This window comes from Trichechus manatus, unplaced genomic scaffold, assembly GCF_000243295.1.
Source record: "Trichechus manatus latirostris isolate Lorelei unplaced genomic scaffold, TriManLat1.0 scaffold00135, whole genome shotgun sequence".
NCBI classification, from domain to species: Eukaryota; Metazoa; Chordata; class Mammalia; order Sirenia; family Trichechidae; genus Trichechus; species Trichechus manatus.
Genome location: NW_004444071.1, coordinates 7,067,040 through 7,089,282, shown reverse-complemented (window position 1 = coordinate 7,089,282; position 22,243 = coordinate 7,067,040). Strand labels below are relative to the sequence as shown.

Here is a 22,243-nt window from a genome sequence, read left to right as displayed (position 1 = left end):
AAGGGAGAGGGTTGACATGCTGTGGGGTTGTTAACCAATGTCATAAAACAATATGTGTACTACTGTTTCATGAGAAACTATTTGTTCTGTAAGCTTTCACCTGAAGTACAATAAAAAAAAAAAAAAACAGTTAAAAAAAAAAATACAAGTCAAGCCCACTAATCTTTTAATTAACACATTAATGTGCTTGAGGAAGGATGTTGTACCTTACAGGGTTAACAGAAACTGCTCAGTGACACCACACACTGGGGCCAGTAAAATACCCTAGATATGCCACTGCGCCGGAGCAGCCACCATACAGTCAGAACACGGGGAAAAGAGTGGCCTCAACACCACGAGGAGGGCACAAATACTCTCCAATCTCATAGCTTGCCTTGTGGCAAAGCCCACATAGGTCACTGGAACCTGTTAGATCTTTGAGAAGAACCTGAGATTATATATGAAAATTGTGACATATGTGTCATTTTTCTGTCTTGAACCATCTTCCAGCCCTATATGTTTCTTCTTCCTCCCTAGAAGGAGTAGACAAGATGCAGTTACTGACCATTTGGAGCTCCTGCTTATCTCCCAGGTTCCTCTGGGAGGGTGGGGAAAGTTGTCAAGAGAATCCTCTAGAGACTACTATTAAAAACTGTCCCTGTCTTCCCCCTTCACCTACGAAAGGGGAATTTGAACTTTAACTCATCATATACAAAGCCTGGCAGTAAAGAATACAACCATTCTGTGATCCTGGAGAAGAAAGACAAACCATAACTCAGAAAAATCTCTTTCTTCCAGACCATCCAACTGTGGTAGCTGTTAACCTCTGGAAAGGGGGTAGGGGTGGGGGTCCACCCTTTGCCCTGAACAGGGGGTGCACATAGAGCTCAGATCAAAAATGTGCTCCATAAACAACTTGACTATTAATTGGTGGCCAATTAGCAACTTTATTCTTTTTATTCTCCAGGAATTTGAGAACTTCATTGCCAAGTTTGGAGATGCAGGTTTTGTTCTTGTATCTCTGGGATACATTGTGCACACTGAAAAGAATGAGGAAGTCCTAACGGAGATGAATGCTGCCTTTTCTCACCTCACCCAAGGGAGGTGTAGGCACTCTCACTGGCCTAAAGACGTCAAAATGGCAGCAGATGTGAAAATCATGGACTGCCTTCCTCAGATTGACCTCAGAGGTAAGGGCTTTCTCCTTCTACAAACAGAGGCCCTGTCTGCTATTCTCTTCTCAGTTACTTTTCTTTAGCGTTTACTGCAGTTATTACCTTAGCAGGGCACTTACCATCATGTAAAAGGAAAGCATCTGTTAGCTAAAGACAAGGCACCAGAAGGCTGTTACCTTGGGGACACTTTATTCACTCATGGCCCAGGCCAGTTGTCTACAGCCACTAAAACAACCAAACCAAACCCGTGCCCCATAGGGTTACCAAGGAGAAGCTGGTCAATTCGAACTGCAAACCTTTTGGTTGGCAGCCAAGCTCTTAACCACTATGCCACCAGGGCTCTCTACAGCCTCTAGTGATATTTAAATGGGGTTACTGTGGCTTCTTGCAGTTCGCAGGTGATCAGGATCAGCCAAACATCATCCAAGAAATGTCTGTAAATGTTCTAGGACCTATCTGTGCACACCAGAAGAAGGCGAGTCACTGCATCAACCCAACTTCTTCTCACTAGGCATGTGAAGAACTTGGATGTCACACAACACTGACACCAGGGTATCTTTCTAATGTGACAAAGTTCCTAACTATCCTTCCTGGCTAAGAAACCTGGGCATTGTGGCCACAGAATCCTCTGTACTACAGCATCCCCATGGGGTTTCCTTTCTTACCAGTGCTCCTGTCTAGAGATACCTCACGTATACAGCTGCACATTGGATCAAAATCACCTGGTGAATTTGAGATACCAATTTCTGGTTCCACTCATGCAAATATATTTTAGTACATCTGTGGTAAAGCCCAAAAATTTCCCTTCCAAAAGTACATCAGGGCTTCCTGAGTCCCTGGTCTAGGTAAACTCCTCCTCATCAACAAACATCTTATTTTGGTCTTAATGAGAGAGGGACTGTATGACACAGACTGGAAATAATAAGATGTGAGGCACAGTCCTTGATTTCAAGGTGCTTCTGATCTTGTTGAGGAGCTACAACATGCAGATTTAAAACACAGTGTAGAGAGAATATGAATGGATGGATAGATAAATGGTGGTATATGCTGAACATAGTACTTTCTCTAGGAGCCCTGGTGGCACAGGAGTTAACTTTCTGTGGATTCTTAGCTGAGCTCTGGTTGAGGTCTTAGAGACCATGTTCCTGAGGATGCTCAGAGAGTGTCTCCCAAGTAACTGACTATTTAGATTATCTCCCAAACACCTCTAGATTCCCTTAGCATGTTTCCCTAACATTGCTGCTCTTCCAAATTCCTCAAACCCTTTCTCTAGCAATAATTTGCTCTCTTTCTTCTTTGACCAAGGTCATCCCAGCATTTGTCTGTTTGTCACCCATAGTGGAGAGAATAGCATAATAGAGGCCATCCAACATGGCATACTCATTGTGGCGATTCCCCTCTTTGGAGCCCAGCCTGTAAATACAGTCTGAGTAGAAGCTAAAAATCTGAGTGTTCCCATCCTGATAGAGCAGCTCAAGGCAGAGACCTTAGCTCTTAAGATGAAGCAAGTCATGGAAAATAGGAGGTAAGTGCCCCTCAGAGTAGCACTAATGGAACTGACCGTAGCTTTTTTCCTACCTAAGCTAAAACTCCCAGCACTGATAAGATACCAGCCAACTTGTTTTCACTGAAAGCCAAGTTAAAGAAATGAGCTTATATCTCAGTAAGAGGAATTTAGGGTAGATGCTAGGAAGAATTTTTTGTCTTTAAGGGAAACTTGACAAAAGTTTCTCTTTGGAGTTTTCATTTCTTTTAAGATGTTTAATATGCAATTCTAATCAGGATCAGGAGGATCCTCTTCGGGAATTCTTCAGAAGTTTATTCTATGATATATCATAATTGGCTGACTATTTAACAGTTGGCCTTTGATATTCCTCCTCCAAATATATATAGATATATGTAGTGTGTGTGTGTATGTATGTGTATTTGTGTGTGTGTAGACTCTCTCTGTGTTTCTGTGTAGCAATAAGGTGGTTCTTACATTTCCCAGCTCCAATATGCATCAATTTTAGTTATCAACAACACAGTTCAGATTTTAGTTACCATGGTATATTAACTGTGATTTCATAAGGCACAAACTTTGCTACTAGCTCTTCAGTCTGCAAGTTACTACATAAATAACAGATGTGTGTCATGATCAGTAACCAATCACGTCACTTGTTTCAAAGTCTGTTAATGATTGGTCACTGTGCATCTGTTACTCAGTTCATGCACAGACAGCAAAGCATGTGGTTGTGTTGCCTCCTGTCTCTCAGTGATAAAACCACATGACATTTTACAAAAATGGATAATCAAAAGAGGGAATTGGCCAACAAAGATAAAGTTACAATAAAGAAATGAAAACTGGTAACGTTAGAAGTGAAATTTGAATAGAATAAAAATGGAGCTGTAGAAGAAATAGCTGACTGTGGGAATGCTGACACTGCCATTGTTTGAGAGACTCTAGATACGTAGCCAGGGGAATTTGTTGTTGTTGTTGTTGTATGTTATCAAGTCGATTCCAACTCATAGTGACCTATAGGCAGAGTAGAACTGTCCCATACGGTTTCCAAGAAGCAGCTGGTGGATTTGAACTGCCAATCTTTTGGTTAGCAGCCTGAGCTCTTAACCACTTCACCATCAGAGGAATTTAATGAAGGAAAATTTATTGACATTAATAAGGAAAGTGGGTTGTCATTATAAAGGATAATGCTGGCCCAGAGAAAGTGATGCAAGCTAAAAGAAAAAAAAACTTCACATTAAAGGAACTCCTGGAAATATTTCATGATGTTGAAATCCCAAAGGATAAAACATTGGAAGCTGATCTAAATTTAGGAGTATGACATGTAACTAGTTTAAAACCACAATATTTACAATATACAAAAAAAGCATCCTATTGAATTATTCAAACTTATGTTGAAAAATTTTCTTGCATTAAAGAAGATGGCAGGTAGGCAATTGTTGGCATTGGTTTCATAGCTTGTCAATGTCAGGAAGAATGTGTCTATAGTTCTTGCCCTTTACCTCGTGGTTGCAAGATGGCCACCCAGTTCCAGAGATTATGCCCATATTCCAAGGAGGACAAAAAGGAGAAGGGGCAGTATCAGCTATATATATCCTTTTTATCAGGAAAGTGGAAGTCTCACAGAATTCTCTCTCCACCCAAGAGACTTCTGGTTATTCCTCATTGCCAAGAATTCTGTCACCTGGCCACTCAAGACTGCAAAGGAAGCTGGGAAAGTCTCTGCATTGGCAGCTGGCAAGGAAGAAGGGACCTGGAAGTGACTGTGGGGTTTACCATCCTGTAGTGTCTAAAGCACATGGCAAATGGCAGGGGGAAAAAAAACCCTACAGAATGCTTGGCCCAATGAAGAATAATTTTCTGTGTTCTGATATTTGGCCGTGGCCTAGGTTTATGCACCAAAGCAGAAAACAATCTTGGACATGATGGGAAAGAAACATTTCTGCTGCTTAGACATCGTCTCTGACTGGGCCTTAGGAAGCTACCTGACAGACTTACTCAAAGACTTGATAAGCATGATGAGGACCACGAGGTAGGGAGAGGGGAAGGGTGATCTCTGTCATGGAGCCCCAGTCCTTGATTCCTGGGTCAATGAGAAGAGAGAATGAAATTGTGGCTGTCAATTCCAAGGACAACACAGAGAGGGCTGCATGCTGTCACTCTAGGCGCATTTGCTACAGACCAGTGGGCACCAAGCCTTAAGTGTCATAAGCAGGGTAAAAGTTGGCCTATTGAGTGTTCCATAGAAAAATGTTCTTTGCAAGTGGATTCTCTTTTCAATCAATATGGCTCTGAAATCCTCTGTGCAGAAGACTTTGTAGCAATGACTAGTATCCACATTAAAATGTCCCCACATATATGGGAAAATGGGGATTCTGGACTTACCAGCCAGCATTCATGCATCCTGTCCTTCCATTAAGCCTGCTCACTCTTTTCCAACTCTCTTCCCCCTACACTGGCGTTATAGTTTATAAAATGCTGTGGTAGGTATCAGGATGGAGGGAAGGGAGCACGCCACTGGGTCATTTCCCCTTGCTCCGCACCCTTCTACTGCCTGCAATTAGATGCCATATATACCATAAAAGAAGCCTTGGTGGCACCATGGTTAAGTATGTGGCTGCTAACCAGTGGGTTCAGGAGTTTGAGCCCACCAGCTGCTCCATGGGAGAAAGACGTGACAGTCTGCTTCCATAGATTACTGCCTACAGGGCAGTTCTACTCTGTCCTATAGGGTCACAATGAGTTGGAATTGACTTGACAACAATGGGTATACACCATAAAGATAAACAAGAAGAACAAATAATACGCATAACCCATGCCTTCCCACAAGTAGGAAAATAAATACAGGCATACCTCAGAGATATTGCGGGTTTGGTTCCAGACCACAGCAATAAAGTGAATATTGCAATAAAGTGAGTCACACGAATTTTTTGGTTTCCCAGTGCATATAAAAGTTATGTTTACACTATACTGTAGTCTATTAAGTGTGCAATAGCATTATATCTAAAAAACAATGTATATACCTTAATTAAAAAATACTTTATTTCTAAAAAATGCTAACATCATCTGAGCCTTTAGTGAATTGTAATCTTTTTGCTGGCAGAGGGTCTTGCCTCGATGTTGATGGCTGCTGACTGATCAGGGTAGTGGTTGATGAAGGTTGGGGTGGCTGTGGTGATTTCTTAAAATAAGACAACATTGAAATTTGCTGCATCGACTGGCTCTTCCTTTCACAAAAAATTTCTCTGTAGCATACGAGGGTGTTTCATAGCATTTTACCCACAGTAGAACTTCTTTCAAAATTGGAGTCAACCTCCTCAAACCCTGCTGTTACTTTATCTATTAAGTTTAGGTAATAGTCTAAATGCTTTGTTGTCATTTCAGCAATGTTCACAGCATTAGCAATGTTCACAGGAGTAGATTCTATCTCAAGAAACCACTTTCTTTGCTCCTCCATAACAAGTAACTTCTCATCCGTTAAAGTTTTACCATGAGATTGCAGCAATTCAGTCACATCTTAAGGTGTCACTTCTAATTCTAGTTATCTTGCTATTTCCACCACATCTACATTTGCCTTCCCCACTGAAGTCTTGAACCCCTTGGAGTCATCCATGAGGGTTGGAATCACCTTCTTCCAAAGTCCTGTTAATGTTGATATTTTGACGTCCTCCCATGAATCACGAATGTTCTTAACAGCATCTAGAATGATGAATCCTTTCCAGAAGGTTTTCAATTTACTTTGCCCAGATCCATCAGAGGAGTCACTATCTATGGCAGCTATAGCCTTATGAAATGTATTTCTTAAATGATAAGACCTGAAAGTCAAAATTGCTCCTTGATCCATAGGCTGCAGAATGGATGTTGTGTTAGCAGGCATGAAAACAACATTAATCTCCTTGTACATCTCCATCACAGCCCTTGGGTGACCAGGTACATTGTCAATGAGCAGTAATATTTTGAAAGGAATCTTTTTTTCTGAGCAGTAGATCTCAACAGTGGGCTTAAAATATTCAGTAAACTATGTTGTAAACAGATGTGCTGTCATCCAGGCTTTGTTGTTCCATTTACAGAGTACAGGCAGAGTAGATTTAGGATAATTTCTTAAGGGCCCTAGGATTTTCAGAATGTATTGGCTTCAACTTAAAGTCACCAGCTACGTTAGCCCCTATCAAGAGAGTCAGCCTGTCCTTTGAAGCTTTGAAGCCAGGCATTGACTTCTCCTCTCTAGCTATGAAAGTCCTAGATGGCATCTTCTTCCAATATAAGGCAGTTTCATCTACATTGAAAATCTGTTATTTAGTGTAGCCACCTTCATCAATTACCTTAGCTAGATGTTCTGGATAACTTGCTGCAGCTTCTACACCAGCACTTGCTGCTTCACCTTGCACTTTTATGTTATGGAGATGGCTTCTTTCCTTAAACCTCATAAACCAACCTCTGCTAGCTTCAGACTTTTCTTCTGCAGCTTCCTCACCTCTCTCAGCCTTCACAGAATTGAAGAGAGTTAGGGCCTTGCTCTGGATTAGGCTTTGGCTGAGGGAATGTTGTGGCTGGTTTGATCTTTTATCTAGACAACTAAAACTTTCTCCATATCAGCAATAAGGCTGTTTCGCTTTATCGTTCGTATGTTCACTGGAATAACACTTCTAATTTCCTTCAAGAACTTTGCCTTTGCATTCACAACTTGGCTAACTGTTTGGCACAAGAGGCCTAGCTTTCAGCTTATCCTGGCTTTCAATATGCCTTCCTCACTAAGCTTAATCATTTCTAGCTTTTGATTTTAAAGTGAGAGACGTGCAACTCTTCCTTTCACTTAAACACTTAGAGGCCACTGTAGGGTTATTAATTGGCCTAATTTCAATGTTGTCATGTCTCAGGGAATAGGGAAACCCAAGAAGAGGGAGAGAGATGGGGGAATGCCCAGCTGGGGGTGTAGTCAGACACACAACATTATTGATTAAGTTCCCTGTCTTGTGTGGGTGCAGTTCATGGTGCCCCAAAACAATTACAAAATAACATCAAAAATCACTGATCATAGATCACCATAACAGATATAATAATAATGAAAAAGTTTGAAACATCATGAGAATTACCAAAATGTGACACAGAGACATGAAGTGAGCACGTGCGGTTGGAAAAATGGTACCAATAGACTTGTCTGACCCAGGGTTGCCACAGACTTTCAATTTGGAAAAAACGCAGTATCAACAAAACGCAAGAAAGTATGCCTGTACCAGATTTCGGCAGAACTCTCTCCTGAACTCCTGCTACAGCAGCTGGTGTGGTTGGTAGGGAGCTAACCAACCATACCAGTTGCTGTTGTGTCAATTGTGACTGATAGAAAAATAGTGCAGAAAAGAGAGAAGGGCCAAAGACAGCCTAAGGGTGAACTAAAAGTGTGCTAAGAAGGAGAAAACCTACATTATGTATTCAAATTCTGATAAACTGTCCCCGATCAAGCTTTGACCACAGGGAAGGGACACACGAGCATGAAGGACCCAAGGTAACAGTCTTCGAAAGGCTTTGTTTCTGAGGGAGAAGAGGGTATAAAGGAGGCAGGGAGGCACTCTTTGGATATTGGGTGATGAAGAAAAATGAAGTAAAAGGGGAAAATATAGATTCCTATAGGGCAACTAGAAAACTAGAAAGTTAGATGGTGCAAACTCCTAACATCATCATCAAAAAAAAAAACCCATACATTTACAAGACTGGACTTCACAACACATTTCTATAAAGAACTCTTAAAATTGAGGGGAAAAACATTAACAAAGAACCCAATTGAAAAATGGGCAAAAGTCAAGAACATAAAATTCACACACACACACATCCCTTATAAATGGTCCTTAAACATATGAAAAGATGCTTTCCTTCACTCTCTTTAGAGAAGTACAAATGAAAACTACACTCTGATACCATTTCTCACTTATCAGATTGTCAGACATTACAAAGATTTAGCACACACACTGTGCTGAGGCTGTGGTGAGGCAGGCGTTGTCAGCATAGCTGGTGGGAAAGCAAAATGGTAGGACCTCATGGAAGGAAATTTGGCAACACCTAACAAAACTATATATGCATTTACTTTTTGACCCAGTATCCTACATCTAGGAATTTAGCTCGAACACACCTCCAACAATATGAAAATACATCTGCTCATTGTAGCATTATTTGCCATCAGTTGCAAAATATTGAAAATAAATGTCCATACATAGAAAATTTGTTGAAGAAGCTATGGTACAGCCACACAATGGAATACTATGTAGCTATGTAAAAAGAATTAGGAAGAGCTCTACAAACTGATATGGAATGAGTTCTTGGATATACCTTCTGTGTAAAAGGATATGGTACCTCCTATGTACCTGTTTATTTTTTCAAGAAGAAATAAGGAAGGATCGACAAGAAAATAATCATTTTGGTTATCTACAGGGGAGGGGCAGTGGGAGTAGGGAAAGGTGGGGAGCAAGCAATACCTTCTTTCGAGATAGTTTTGATGGTTGGGATCATGTTATTGTTTTACATAGTCAAAAACTGAAATTACATTAACAAGGACACCAAAAACTCGTTGCCGTTGAGTTGATTCTGACTCATAGCAACCCTACAGGGCAGAGTAGAACTGCCCCATAGGGTTTCCAAAGAGTGGCTGGTGGATTCAAATTGTTGACCTTTTGGTTAGCGGCTGAGCTCTTAACCGCTGTACCACCAGGGCTACTTAACAGGGATGGGGGTGGCAAAAATATAATAAAAATAAAAACAAACGAATCTGTTTTTCCATAAGTAACATAACCACATGAAGGGAAGTTAATTAACATAAGTAACTTTTGAACACATATATATCCTCAGTCTAAAGACAAAAGCAACCACAAATAAATCTTAACCTCAAATTAGCAGGTTTGTTTTTAACAGTGGTATGGGTTAGAAAATCCGGACCTATGTTCTGATTGTAGGATTGAGCAAATGCGTAAATGTATTGGAGATGTCAGGAGCCAGGTTTCTCACTGTTGGAGAAAGAAAATACAATATAGAAAGGGAGAAGACTGGGAAGAACCCCCAAGTTTTTGTTTTTTTTTTTTTTCCCACAAAGTAAGGAAGTGCTTAAAAAAAAGAATGGAAATGTTTTTAAAGAACAAAACAATATTCAAAAACAACAACAAAAATCTACTCAGGACTCAGCTTGACGAGGTTCCCACTGTCATCCCTGGGACAATTTGAACATCAAAATAAATAATGTTAGTAAGAAATTATATACTCCATTCAATGAAATTAAAATCATGACTTGCCACTCACAAAAAGTAGACAGATGATAGAAAAACAGATAGGGGATAAAGGAAATCTCTTCCTTATAAAACCAAAAAACCAAACCCATTGCCGTCGAGTTGATTCTGACTCATAGCGACACTATAGGACAGAGTAGAACTGCCCCATAAGGTTTCTAAGAAGCAGCTGGTGGATTCGAACTGCCAACCTTTTGGTTAGCAACTGAGCTTTTAACTACTGTGCCACCAAGGTTCCCTCTTCCTTAGAGTAGAATGTTAATCTAATTAATATTGAAGAAATAATGGGTTTAGAATATTACCATTTTGCAACCATCATACTAATAACTAATTTGGCAAGAGTTATCCATGGATGCTAAATCCAGTGGGTAAAAGTTTGATAATATTTCAGAATCTCAAAATATCTCTTTGCACAGTAATTACAAGGGAGAAAATAGTAACTAGAATAGAGAAACCTGGCAGACAGATACCAGTTTAACAATATCACCAATATTGGGATAAACAGATATCATATGCCTGAGGTGTTCTGTGAGGTGTCTCCCTCTGCCTGTTGGAACTGCTATGTCTCCCAGCACTGAGAGATTTGTGGAATCTCAGTTCTGCCAGGGCTCAGGGAGTCTCACCCTGTACCTATGGAGTCTAATATTTGGTCAAAGACTTAAGGGGGCCCTCATGCGTATTTCTAGATCTCTTTCTCTATGTAGCTGTCTTCTCACTGGTACTCTGCCCAGTTGTCCTGAACTTTACCTCTGACCTCCTAATTCTGCAAACCAACTGTAGCCTGTGTGGCTCCACCCCAACCCTGACCCCCCGCACAGCAGGCAGGAAAGGTACCTCAGGAGCAGGTGCAAACTGGGGACATCCTGAGGCTCACCCTTATCAGGGGACACACTGCCTAGTGTCTAACATCTGAAAACTTGCCTCATTGATTTCTGTCTAGTTTTATGGGTGCTTATGGTAGAAGGGATAATCGGGTTATAATCAATTACTCTATCAGACAAAATAGGCTTTAAGGCAAAAAGCATTACAAGAGACAAAAATGGTACCTTCATAATGAAGATTAATTGTCCCTGAAACTGGGAAGATGCAATATCTAAAATGCATACATCTGAAAATGTGTATGCATCTAATGATGTGGCCTCAAAGTGTATAGAACAAAAATTGAGAGAACTGCAATAGAAAATAGAATCATAGTGGGAGAGTTTAAAAAACTTTTAAATAAAAAAAGTTAAAACATTTATAAAAGTAGAACTTCTTGGTGCCCAATACCCAGCTCCAACGATTACTAACTTCTGACTAATTTTCTTTCCTTTGTATTCCCACCCACTTTCAACCTCTTCCCCACCCCCCAAAAAATTATTTTGAGGCAAATCCTAGACATCATAACACTTCATCTGTAAATGTTTCAGAATGCATACCTAAGAGATAAGGGCTCCCTTTTTATATAACCACAAGAGCCTTAAAGCACTTCTCCAAATCAACGGTAACTAGTTACTATCAAATATTGTGCTCACATTCCTCTGATAGTCACAAAAATTTTTAGAGTTCATCTGAATCACAGCATATAAGAGAGCAGTACCTGATACTTGAATCCTCATATCTCCTTCTCTGCTTTATTTTTCTTTGTAACATTTGCCACTAACATTCTACCTATTTTATTATTGTGCTAAGCATGATTCTATCCAACAGAGGAGCATTGCCTGACGTTTAATTAGCTATCAATATAACTGTTGAATCAATGAATAAGTTTGAAGTTATTTAACAAACAAATCCATGATGATATGAACAAGAATAATAAAGTGATAGATGGCCTGGAGTCTTGTGATGCCTGTAAAAACTCCACCCATCCATCCAACCACCCACCCACCCACCCATCCATCCATCGCCTATCTCTGCCTCACCAAAACAGACATGGCTATGTGAAAATTATGCAAATTGTAAATACATAATCCTTAAACTTCAGATGAAAAAATAAGACCTGTAGACAGAAGACAATAATGGTACAAACCAGAATACAAGGGATCACTTCATTCTGTAGACAGAATCCACTGAAGGGTGCTTTCCTGTTTTACAGTTGCACCTCTACTAAAAGCAGCCTGTTTTGAGGGCAGAGAATGCAAAGATAGCTTCAGGAGGTAGCCCTTCTCCTCCCCAAGGCTGACCTTACAAGGGGGTAGCATGTAGTCGGGGAGACTATAGAAAGCTCCCGAATCCTATTTTCTGATGTTTATTCAGAATTATAGTCTCCGTTTTAGAGTTCAGTCCTCCAAGTAAAGACCTAGACTTCCAGAGGTGCTCAACACATCAGGACACTAGTACCTTTTCACGAATCTGCTCCTTTTAAAGAGACCCTCAGAGAAATAATTCAGGACTAGCGTCGTCCTTTTTCCTGGAGATGAGCTTCCAGAGAGTTCTTTAGCTTGGGACACTACCTAGAGAGTTTAAGCAGATACCTGGAGAAATGGAGGGTAGGGATGGCAGAATAAGGTAAATGGAGGCAGTTAGAAGGGAGACGGGGTACTATAAATTAGGGAAAGGGCCCATAAAAGAGCGATGGGTGCACGTCACTTCCAGGTGGAGCTGTAATCGACCTGATTTCTTTGAATTTCCTAGACGGGAAGGACATTGACTACATGGGCAGAGCGAAGTTAAGGATCTAGCTCGCTAACTGGTCCTTCTTAGTCCCGTGGTTTGGTAGGGCGAGGACAGAATAGTCAGTCGAGCAAGAACTGGGGCAGGAGGGACAAAAGCAAGAGACGAAAGGCAGGATCTCAACTCTTACCCCCGCTCCAAGCTCTCAGCCTGTGGTTCACGCTCCCTGTCCCGCCTGAGGGCGCACAGGATCGCTTTGCTGGGCGCTGGACTCAGCGGCGTCCAGAGGAGTGAGTATGGCTGCGCAGCAGGCGCTGTTTCTCTTCTGCTTGTTTCTGCCTGGAGCCCTGCTCTCAGAGGCCGCCAAAATCCTGACTGCATCCTTGATGGGTGAGTGCTGGCCCCCGGGAATCCAGAGACCAGCGCGTCTCGAACCTGCTCAAGGACGCTGGGACCCAGCACGCGCAGAGGGACACTCCAGGATGTTTCCTTAGTGGGGCTGGTGGCTGGGAGGGAGGAGCGAGAGGAGCTTGGTCTGCGGGGGCATGGAGGGGGCTCCGCCTGCCGAGTTGGAGAAGATAATTCTGGAGAAAACAGTACTGTCCCTTGCTTTCCCTTTTCCTGCTCTAGACGCGCTGAGAGGGCGAGTAGGCGCTCATCCTAAACTTCATGGGGGAGGGAGAGTGCACAGCCGTTGCCAGTAGACATTGCAGCGAGTGTTAGCAAGCTCTTGGCGCCCAGGAGAGAGTCCTCCTGGGGGCAGTAATACAAGTTTTCTGAAGCTACACACAACCGATGCGAAGGAGGAGCTGAGAAAGTATAAGCAGAGAGCAGAGAGCAGAGCAGAGGAACCCGGGAGCAATCGGGACTTCTCTGCCCCATTGCCTTTCACCCTTGTGCTGTAAGGTTTTGGTGACACGTGGAGCTCTTAGTTCTGCATTTTGTGCCCCCGGTTTTATTTCCTTTATTTTTGTGGTAAAGAGAATGGAAGAAGAGAGGGAATATCTCAGGAAAAAGAGGTCTTTATGGGGTCTAGCTTCTCCAAGGCCTTTATTCAACCCATCCTGAAAGTCTCCCAGGCTCCTTTAGGTCAGTTTTAGATCACCAAGAATCTGGGGATCTTAGAGCTGGAAGGAACCTTAGAGTTCATCGAATTTAGCCCCTTCTTTGGTTTTCCTGAGAGGGAAACTGAGGGTCAGGGAACTGAAGCATCTTTTGCAAGATCATGTCAGAACGCTCTTGCTACTCATAGCAACCCTATAGGACAGAGTAGAACTTCCCTATAGGGTTTCCAAGGAGTGCCTAGACTACTGAAACAGAGCTGAAAGCCACTTCTTTGCCCCTGAGTGCAGCCTTGCCCAACAAGACCCACCATGAGTGGCTGAGTCCATTCTCCCTAGCACCCATTTCTTACATGGATTAAAATGAACAGCAAAAGCAGGCAGTGTAAGGTGTAGGGGGACTTGTAGTGTATATATATCCCTTCCTACCCTAGACCATATAAATCTTCATGTAAAATACTGAGTCAATCCAACAGCTACAAAATCATCAGGACCTTCAGCTCCCTAACACCCCCTCACCCCAACTCTTGGCCTTTGCTATTTCCTTTTCTCCTGATCTGCCTTTCTCTGTTGCTGGGGTTCTTATTCTAGCAAAAGGAGATACTGGTGTGGTGGAACTTGTACCTTCTCTTTCTTGAGGATCCTGGGATTGCCCTATGAGCAGTGATTCTTGGTCTTTCATAGAAATACTATCCAGCAGATTAACACTACGTCACACAGTTGTCCTGTTATATCTTAATTCCAAGTGGAGGAAAGTTCAGGCTCAAATTGAAAACCTTCCTGCCAAATACAGTCAAACCAAAAAGATTTGGGCTCTAAGCGGTGGCTCCACCTCTTTCTCTTCCAATGGCTGGGTCTTGGACTCACTTTGTAGCTCCCATATTTCTGGCTCCTATAGTGGCATAAATTTCCAAAGAGAGGGTCTCAGAAATAGCTCTGATTGATTGTCTAGTGAGAAACATTCACAGGAACAGCACCATGCCAAAATTTCCACCATGCAGTTATTTCTTTAGGATTTCATGTCTCCATGAGACTCATGGCAGCATGCCCTCCAGGATGAGGAACTCCTTAAATTCTAGGCACAGAGAGGCTCGTCACAATTTCTTGGAGACCTTGGGTCCCAGAACAGAAATTTTCAGTGGAGGATTGTAATAGGGCAAGGATTTAGGGAGCCAGGCTCTGAGTGTCTAGGCTGAGAGGGTTACCAAAAGGAGATGGAGGGACTGATGAAGCTTGCTCATCTGCTCACTATCCAGTTTCCCTGTTTTACTACCCTTCCTCTCCTGGTTTTCTCCCCATCAGCTTCAGACTCTCTATTCTTATATTTATAAAAGTGAAATTGTACATTTTTCCTAGGTGGAAGCCATTGTCTACTGATGGACCAGGTATCTCGTATTCTTCAAGATCATGGTCATAATGTGACCTTGTTTCAACAGGAAGGACTTTCTTTGTTGTCAGGTATCTTTTCTTACTAATTCCTAGGTTATTTTATCCCAGGCAATAAGCAACAATGCCTTCTGTATAGCAGAGCTTAGCAAAAACGTTTTTAAAATATAATTGGGTTACAAGAATGAAAAGGGGTGTGTGTGTGTATGTGTGTGTGTGTATGTGTGCGTGTAAAGTGTTAGGTGACTTATTAGGCTCTGTTGACATGATCTCCACACTCCATATCTACTTATTTCTCCCCCCTACCTGGATGTCAGCTCTATCCCAGGGTACTTTCCATACCTTATTTTGGATCATTTTGATAAACACCACTTCATTAGGTGGGACTCAAGCATACCAATGATCATGAAGATGGCACAGGACCATCGAACATTTTGTTCTGTTATATATGAGGTCACTATGAGTCAGACCCAACTTGATGGCAATTAACAACAATAGCAATGTGATTTTAAAATCTATTGAACAGAAGTGTTCAGCCATATTTAACACTTCTAATATATAAGGATGACTTCTTTCCTATTACCTAGGTTACTTTTTCCTCCTGTTATGGGACCTGAACTTAACAAAGCTTTCACATAGGTCCTCTTATTTATGCAGCTAAATTCTAAATCTCTCATTGAAGAATTCTTGAAAAATCAGTGGCTGCCCATGAGTATGCGCATAGAGATATTAGAAGTTCTTAACTGAGTCATCAAATCCAAAGAATTTAAACTAAAATGATGTCATGAATCTTGTCAATACTTCTCTGTTGACAGACAAGAAAACAGATGGTCAGAGAATTTAAATGATTTGCTCAGGGTCACATGGCAGGTTGATAACTGAGGTTGGTGAATCTGGGACTTAAATCTCTGGGTAGCTCAATCTGAGAGTGTCGCTGAAGTTTGATTTAAAAAAAATCCAAAAATTAAGCATCTTTGAGGAAAAATGTTTGTTGTTGTTGTTAGGTACCGTCGAGCAGGCTCTGACTCATAACGACCCTATGTACAACAGAACAAAACACTGCCCAGTCCTGCACCATCTTCACAATCCTTGCTATTTCAGAGTCCATTGTTGCAGCCACTATGTCAGTCTGTCTTGTTGAGTTTCTTCCTCTTTTTCTTTGACCCTCTACTTTACCAGCATGATGTCTTTCTCCAGGGATTGGTCCTTCCTGATAACATGTCCAAAGTGCTTGAGATGAAGTCTCAACATCTTGCCTTCTAAGGAATATTCTGGCTGTACTTCTTCCAAGACAGTTTTATTTGTTCTTCTAGAAGTTCATGGTATGTTCAATATTCTCCAACACCATAATTCAAAGGCATCAATTCTTTGGTCTTCCTTATTCGTTGTCCAGCTTTCACATGCATATGAGGCAACTGAAAATACTTTGACTTGGGTCAGGTGCGCCAGGACTGTCTTCTAACTGACATCTTTGGTTTTTAACACTTTAAAGACATCTTTTACAGCGGATTTGACCAATGTATTGTTTGATTTCTTGACTGCTGCTTCCATGGGCATTGATTGTGGATCCAAGTAAACTGAAATCCTTGACAACTTCTATCTTTTGTCTGTTTATCATGATGTTGCTTATTGGTCCAGTTGTAAGGATTTTTGTTTTCTTTATGTTGAGGTGTAATCCATACTGAAGGCTGTAGTCTTTCATCTGCATCAGTAAGTGCTTCAAGTCCTCTTCGCTCTCAGCAAGCAAGGTTGTGTCATCTGCATACAGATTGTTAATGAGTCTTCCTCCAATCCTGATGCCCCGTTCTTCTTCGTATAGTTCTTTGTCTCAGATTATTTGCTCAGCATACAGACAGAATAAGTATGGTGAAAGGATACAACCCTGACACACACCTTTTATGATTTCAAACCACTCAGTATCCCCTTGTTCTGTTGAAACAACTGCCTCTTTGTCTTTGTACAGGTATTGCATGAGAACAATTAAGTGTTCCAGAATTCTCATTCTTCGAAATGTTATCTGTAATTTGTTATGACCCACCCAGTCAAATGCCTTTGCATAGTTAATAAAACACAGGTGAACATCTTTCTGGTATTCTATGCTTTCACCTGACATCTGACGTCAACAATGATATCTCTCATTCCACATCCTTTTCTGAGTTCAGCTTGAATTTCTGGCAGTTCCCTGTTGATGTACTGCTACAACTATTTTTGAATTCTCTTCAGCAAAATTTTACTTGGAAGTGATATTAATGATATTGTTCGATAATTTCTGCATTCTGTTGGATCATCTTTCTTAGGAATGGGCACAAATATGGATCTCTTCTAGTCAGTTGGTCAGGTAGCCGTCTTCCAAATTTCTTGTCATAGAGCCTTCCAGCACTGCATCCATTTGTTGAAACATCTCAACTGGTATTCCACCAATTCCTAGAGTCTTGTGTTTCGCCAGTGCCTTCAGTGCAGCTTGGACTTCTTCCTTCAATAATACCAGTTCCTGATGACACGCTACCTTCCGAAATGGTTGAATTTCAACCAATAATTTTTAGTACAGTGACTCTGTGTATTCCTTCCGTCTTCTTTTGATGCTTCAGGCATTGTTCATATTTTGCTCATAGAATCCTTCAGTATTGCAACTCGTGGCTTGAGTTTTGTCTTCAGTTCTTTCAGCTTGAGAAATGCCAAACATGTTCTTCTCTTTTGGTTTTCTAACTCCAGATCTTAGCATATTTCATTATAATACTTTACTTTGTCTTCTTGAGCTGCCTTTTGAAATCTTCTGTTCAGCTCTTTTACGTGATCATTTCTTCCAATATCTTTTGCTACTCTATGTTCAGGAGCAACTTTAAGAGTCTCTTCTGACATCCATTTTGGTCTTTTCTTTGTTTCCTGTCTTTTTAACGACCTCTTGCTTCCTTCGTATATGATGTCCTTGGTATCATCCCACAACTCGTCTGTTCTTCGGTAATTAGTGTTCAATGCGTCAAATCTAGTCTCAAGATGGTCTCTAAATTCAGGTGGGATATGCTCAAGTTCGCACTTTGGTGCTCATGGACTTGTTTTAATTTTCTTCAACTTCAACTTGAACTTGTATATGAGCAATTGATGGTCTATTCCATAGTTAGCGCCTGGCCTTGTTCTGACTGATAATATTGAGCTTCTCCATCATACCTTTCCACAGATGTAGTCGACTTGATTCCTGTGTATTCCATCCAGCAAGGTCCATGTGTCACTGTTTACATTGTTGAAAAAAGTTATTTGTAATGAATAAATCCTTGGTCTTGCAAAATTCTATCATACGATCTTCAGCATCATTTCTATCACCAAGGCCATATTTTCCAACCACCAATCCTTCTTTGTTTTCAACTTCTGTGTTCCAATCACCAGTAATTATCAATGCACCTTGATTGCATGTTTGATCAATTTCAGACAGCAGAAGTTGGTGAACATCTTCAGTTTCTTCATCTTTGGCATTAGTGGTAGGTGTATAAATTTGAATAATAGTTGTATCAACTGGTCTTCCTTATAGGTGTATGGATGTTACATTATAGAGACCCTATAGGACAGAGTAGAACTGCCCCATAGGGTTTCTGAGGCTGTAATCTTTACAGAAGCTGATTGCCACATCTTTTCTCCTGCTGAGCAGCTGGTGGGTTTGAATCGCCTGCCTTTTGGTTAGCAGCTGAGCGCTCAAGCCAGTGTGCCATCAGGGTTCATCAGAATCTGGCTACACTGTGCAAATAATCCTGATTGGATTAACAGAGTGCTGATTCCCAGCTCAGTGTATTGAAACATTTGAATCATTTAACTACTTGTTTGGATAACCTCCCTATCTCATTTGTTTATTTATAGCTTTAATAAATAAATGACTTCAGAAATATAGTAGAAGCAAAGGTTTCCAATAGTTACCTGCATTTCTGCTCCAGCCAATATCTGAATCACAAGCACTGGATAACACCCTAAAAGAGTGCATGGTTATCTGAAGTCCTGATTCTTTCTCTTTCCCTAAAACAGCCTCCTGTACTGCTCTATGAACCAGGGGAAGTTCCCCAAGTGACAGGTCCTCTTTGTCTTTATTGGACTGGCCCAGTTATATCACTGATTGTCAAGGGCTGGCTACAGACACCCAGACCACTTTCTGGCTGCAGAAACCTCCTCCTAACCAGACAACTCTAGCTCCTTCCAGCAGGGTCTGTTCTGCCTTGTTTGGGTAAGTAGGTCAGAGAGAGGATCAGCAGGTAAATAATGAATTCCTTAAATGGATGTCAAGCTTCTGATCCGACAGCTTGGACTTCTCCCTTTCTTTATCAAGTGGAACTCATCTTAGTCCTGGGCAGGTAAATATAGAGTATCTTCATTTGCTATTGTCAAGGTGAAGCTAAATTTCATATGGTCAGGGTTTAGGAAGCTTACTAAAATACAACCTCCCTGGTATTTGAATTTCAGAATCAATAGAGAGAGTCATAGGACATAGACAGATGGGGATCAAAATGCCACCTTCTCAAGTTGACTGGAGAACTTATCTTTAGATATGTAGCAAATATTGAGAATTGAGGCAAGGAGGAGTAGGACTTGGAGAGAATCCCTTTCCAACCTCAAGGTACTATACTGACTCATCGTTTCTTCTGGTGGTTCCCTGATCTTGGATAGTTTCTTCACATGTATCTGCTGAACCATTCTCAGCTGAAGACTCCCACTCCAGAGCTTTCTCTTTATACAGCTCTGTCTTCTCCAGTATTCTGCTTTGGTTTCCCTGAAATTGATCTCGCTTTCCTCAACTCAAAGAGACTGCTGGCCCAGATTTGGGTCCCCACTTTCATGAGATGCACCCTGGAAATTCTCTCCATCCAGTCACGAATGTCCTGAACTGCCTGGTGTCCAAAGCCTTAAAATAATTTTTTCACATATTTGGTCCATTGATTTTTTTTTTTTCAGTTGTTTACAGTGGGAAGGTAAATGTGGTCCCTGTTACTTCCTCATGATCACTGAGTAGCGTTCCTTACCTTCATTTCTTTGAAATAGACTTACTGAGGTACAGTTCATATATAGTAAACTGTATGTATTTAAAGTGTATAATTTTATAATTGTTGACATATGTAGACACCTATGATTTCATCATGGCAAATCAAGATAGTGAATACATCTGTCACCCCCAGAAGTTCCCTCATGCCTGTTTGCAATCTTTCCCTCCTGCCCTTCTCACCTCCCACCCTGTTGTTTGGCAGTCAGTAACCTGTCACTCTATAATAGTTCGCATTTTATAGAGTTTATATAAATGGAGTCAAAAGTTATGTACTGTTTTATTTTGGCTTCTTTTATTCAACATAATTATTCTGAGATTTATTCATGCAGTGTTGTGTATCAATAGTTCATTCTTTTTTATTGCTTAGTAGTATTCTGTTAGGTCCCTGGGTGGCACAAGTGCTTTGCACTGACTACTAACCTAAAGATTGACAGTTCAAACCCACCCAGTGGTGCTGTGGAAGAAAGGCCTGGTGATCTGCTTCCATAAAAATTACAGCCAAGAAAACCCTATGGAGCAGTTCCTAGGGCTGCTGTAACAAAATACTACAAAGTAGGTGGTTCTAAAGAACAGAAATTTATTTTCCCACAGTACTGGAGACTTGATGTCCAAATTAAGGATGCTGGCAGGGCTATACTCTCTTTCTGTCCACTCTAGGGGGAGGTCCTTCTGTATCTCTTCCAGCTCTTGGTCACCCTGCCATTTCTTGGTGGTCCTTGGATTATAAATGTTTTTCCACATAGTGTTTATCTCCCCACTGTGTGACTCTCTCTCCGTGTCTATTCTCCCTTTTCATAAGACACCCCTCAGGGATTAGGACCTACACTACTCTGATATGGCCTCGTTAAGCTAACTGATGATATCTGCAAAGAAAAACCCTTTTTCCCCAAACATGGTCACATTGACAGGTATAGGGGTTAGGACTTCAACATATCTTTTTTGGGGATGCCACTGAATCCGTAACATATGGATATACTACACTGGGTTTATCCAGTTGTCTATTGATGAACATTTGGGTTGTTTCTAATTATTGGCTAGTTCAAATAAAGCTGTTATGAACATTTATGTACAAGCCTCTGAATGAACATGTACTTTCTTTTTTATTGGGTACATACTTAGGCATGGAATGGCTGAATCACATAATAGATACATGTTTAACTTTTTAAGAAAGTGCCAAACTGTTTTACAAATTGGGGATACCATTTTACATTCCCATCAGAAGTGAATGAGTATTCCAGTTCCTTCACATCCTTGTCAACCGTTGGTATAGTTAGTTTTTTTCATTTTAGCCATTCTAATAGGTATGTAGTAGCGTCCTTGTGATTTTTAATTATTTGCATTTCCTTCATGACTAATAATGTTGAGCATCTTTTTATGTACTTATATTCCATCCATATTTCTTCTTTGGTGAAGTGTTTGTCAAATATTTGCCCATTTTTAAATTGTGTTTTTTTAAAAACTTTTTTATTGCACTTTAGATGAAGGTTTACAGAACAAATAGTTTCTCATTAAACAGTCCGTACACATATTGTTTTATGATGTTGGTAAACAGCCCCATAACATGTCAACACTCTCCCTTCTAGATCTTGGAGGACCTTTTTTTTGGTAACAATATTCATAGCCAAAGTTACACCATTTTGAAAGTTTCTACATGTACAATTCGGTGACATCGATTACATTCTTCCAGTTGTACTGCTATTCTCACTATCCCTTTTCCAAATTATTCCATCACCATTATCTTCAACTCACTGTCCCCTAGGCTTCCCATCAAACCTTTTGAGTTGCTGTTGTCAATTTGATCTCACATAGATAATTTTTTTTTTGTACCTTAGTTGAAGGTTTTCAGAACAAATAGTTTCTCATTAAACAGTACACGTATTGCTCTATGACAATGGTTAACAGCCCCATGACATGTCAACACTGCCCCTTCTCAACCTTGGGTTCCCTATCACCAGCTTTCCTGTCTCCTCCTGCCTTCTATTCCTTGTCCCTGGACTGCTGTGCCTCATTAGTCCTGTTCTGTTTTATGAGGCTGTCCAATCTCCAGCTGAACGGTGAACTTTAGGAGGGGCTTCACCACAGAGCTAAAAGGGTGTCTGGGGGCCATACTCTCAGGGTTTCTCCAGTCTGTCAGGCCAGCTAATCTGGTCTTTTTTTGTGAATTAGAATTCTATTCTACATCCTTTTCCAGCTCTGTCCAGGACCCTCTATTGTGATCCTGGTCAGAGCAGTCAGTGGTGGTAGCCGGGCACCATCTAGCTGTA

General features: G+C 41.0%; 1 protein-coding gene across 1 annotated transcript in view; it reads left to right on the top strand.

Moving 5' to 3' along the window:
• The first annotated feature begins 12,811 nt into the window (after positions 1-12,811).
• The window catches only part of LOC101351363 (UDP-glucuronosyltransferase 3A2-like), a 26,618-nt gene continuing 17,186 nt past the window's right edge, over positions 12,812-22,243 (top strand). The window contains 3 exon segments of the mRNA XM_004385257.1: positions 12,812-12,905; positions 14,933-15,034; positions 22,095-22,104. Of these exon segments, the coding sequence (XP_004385314.1) occupies positions 12,812-12,905; positions 14,933-15,034; positions 22,095-22,104 (206 nt within the window).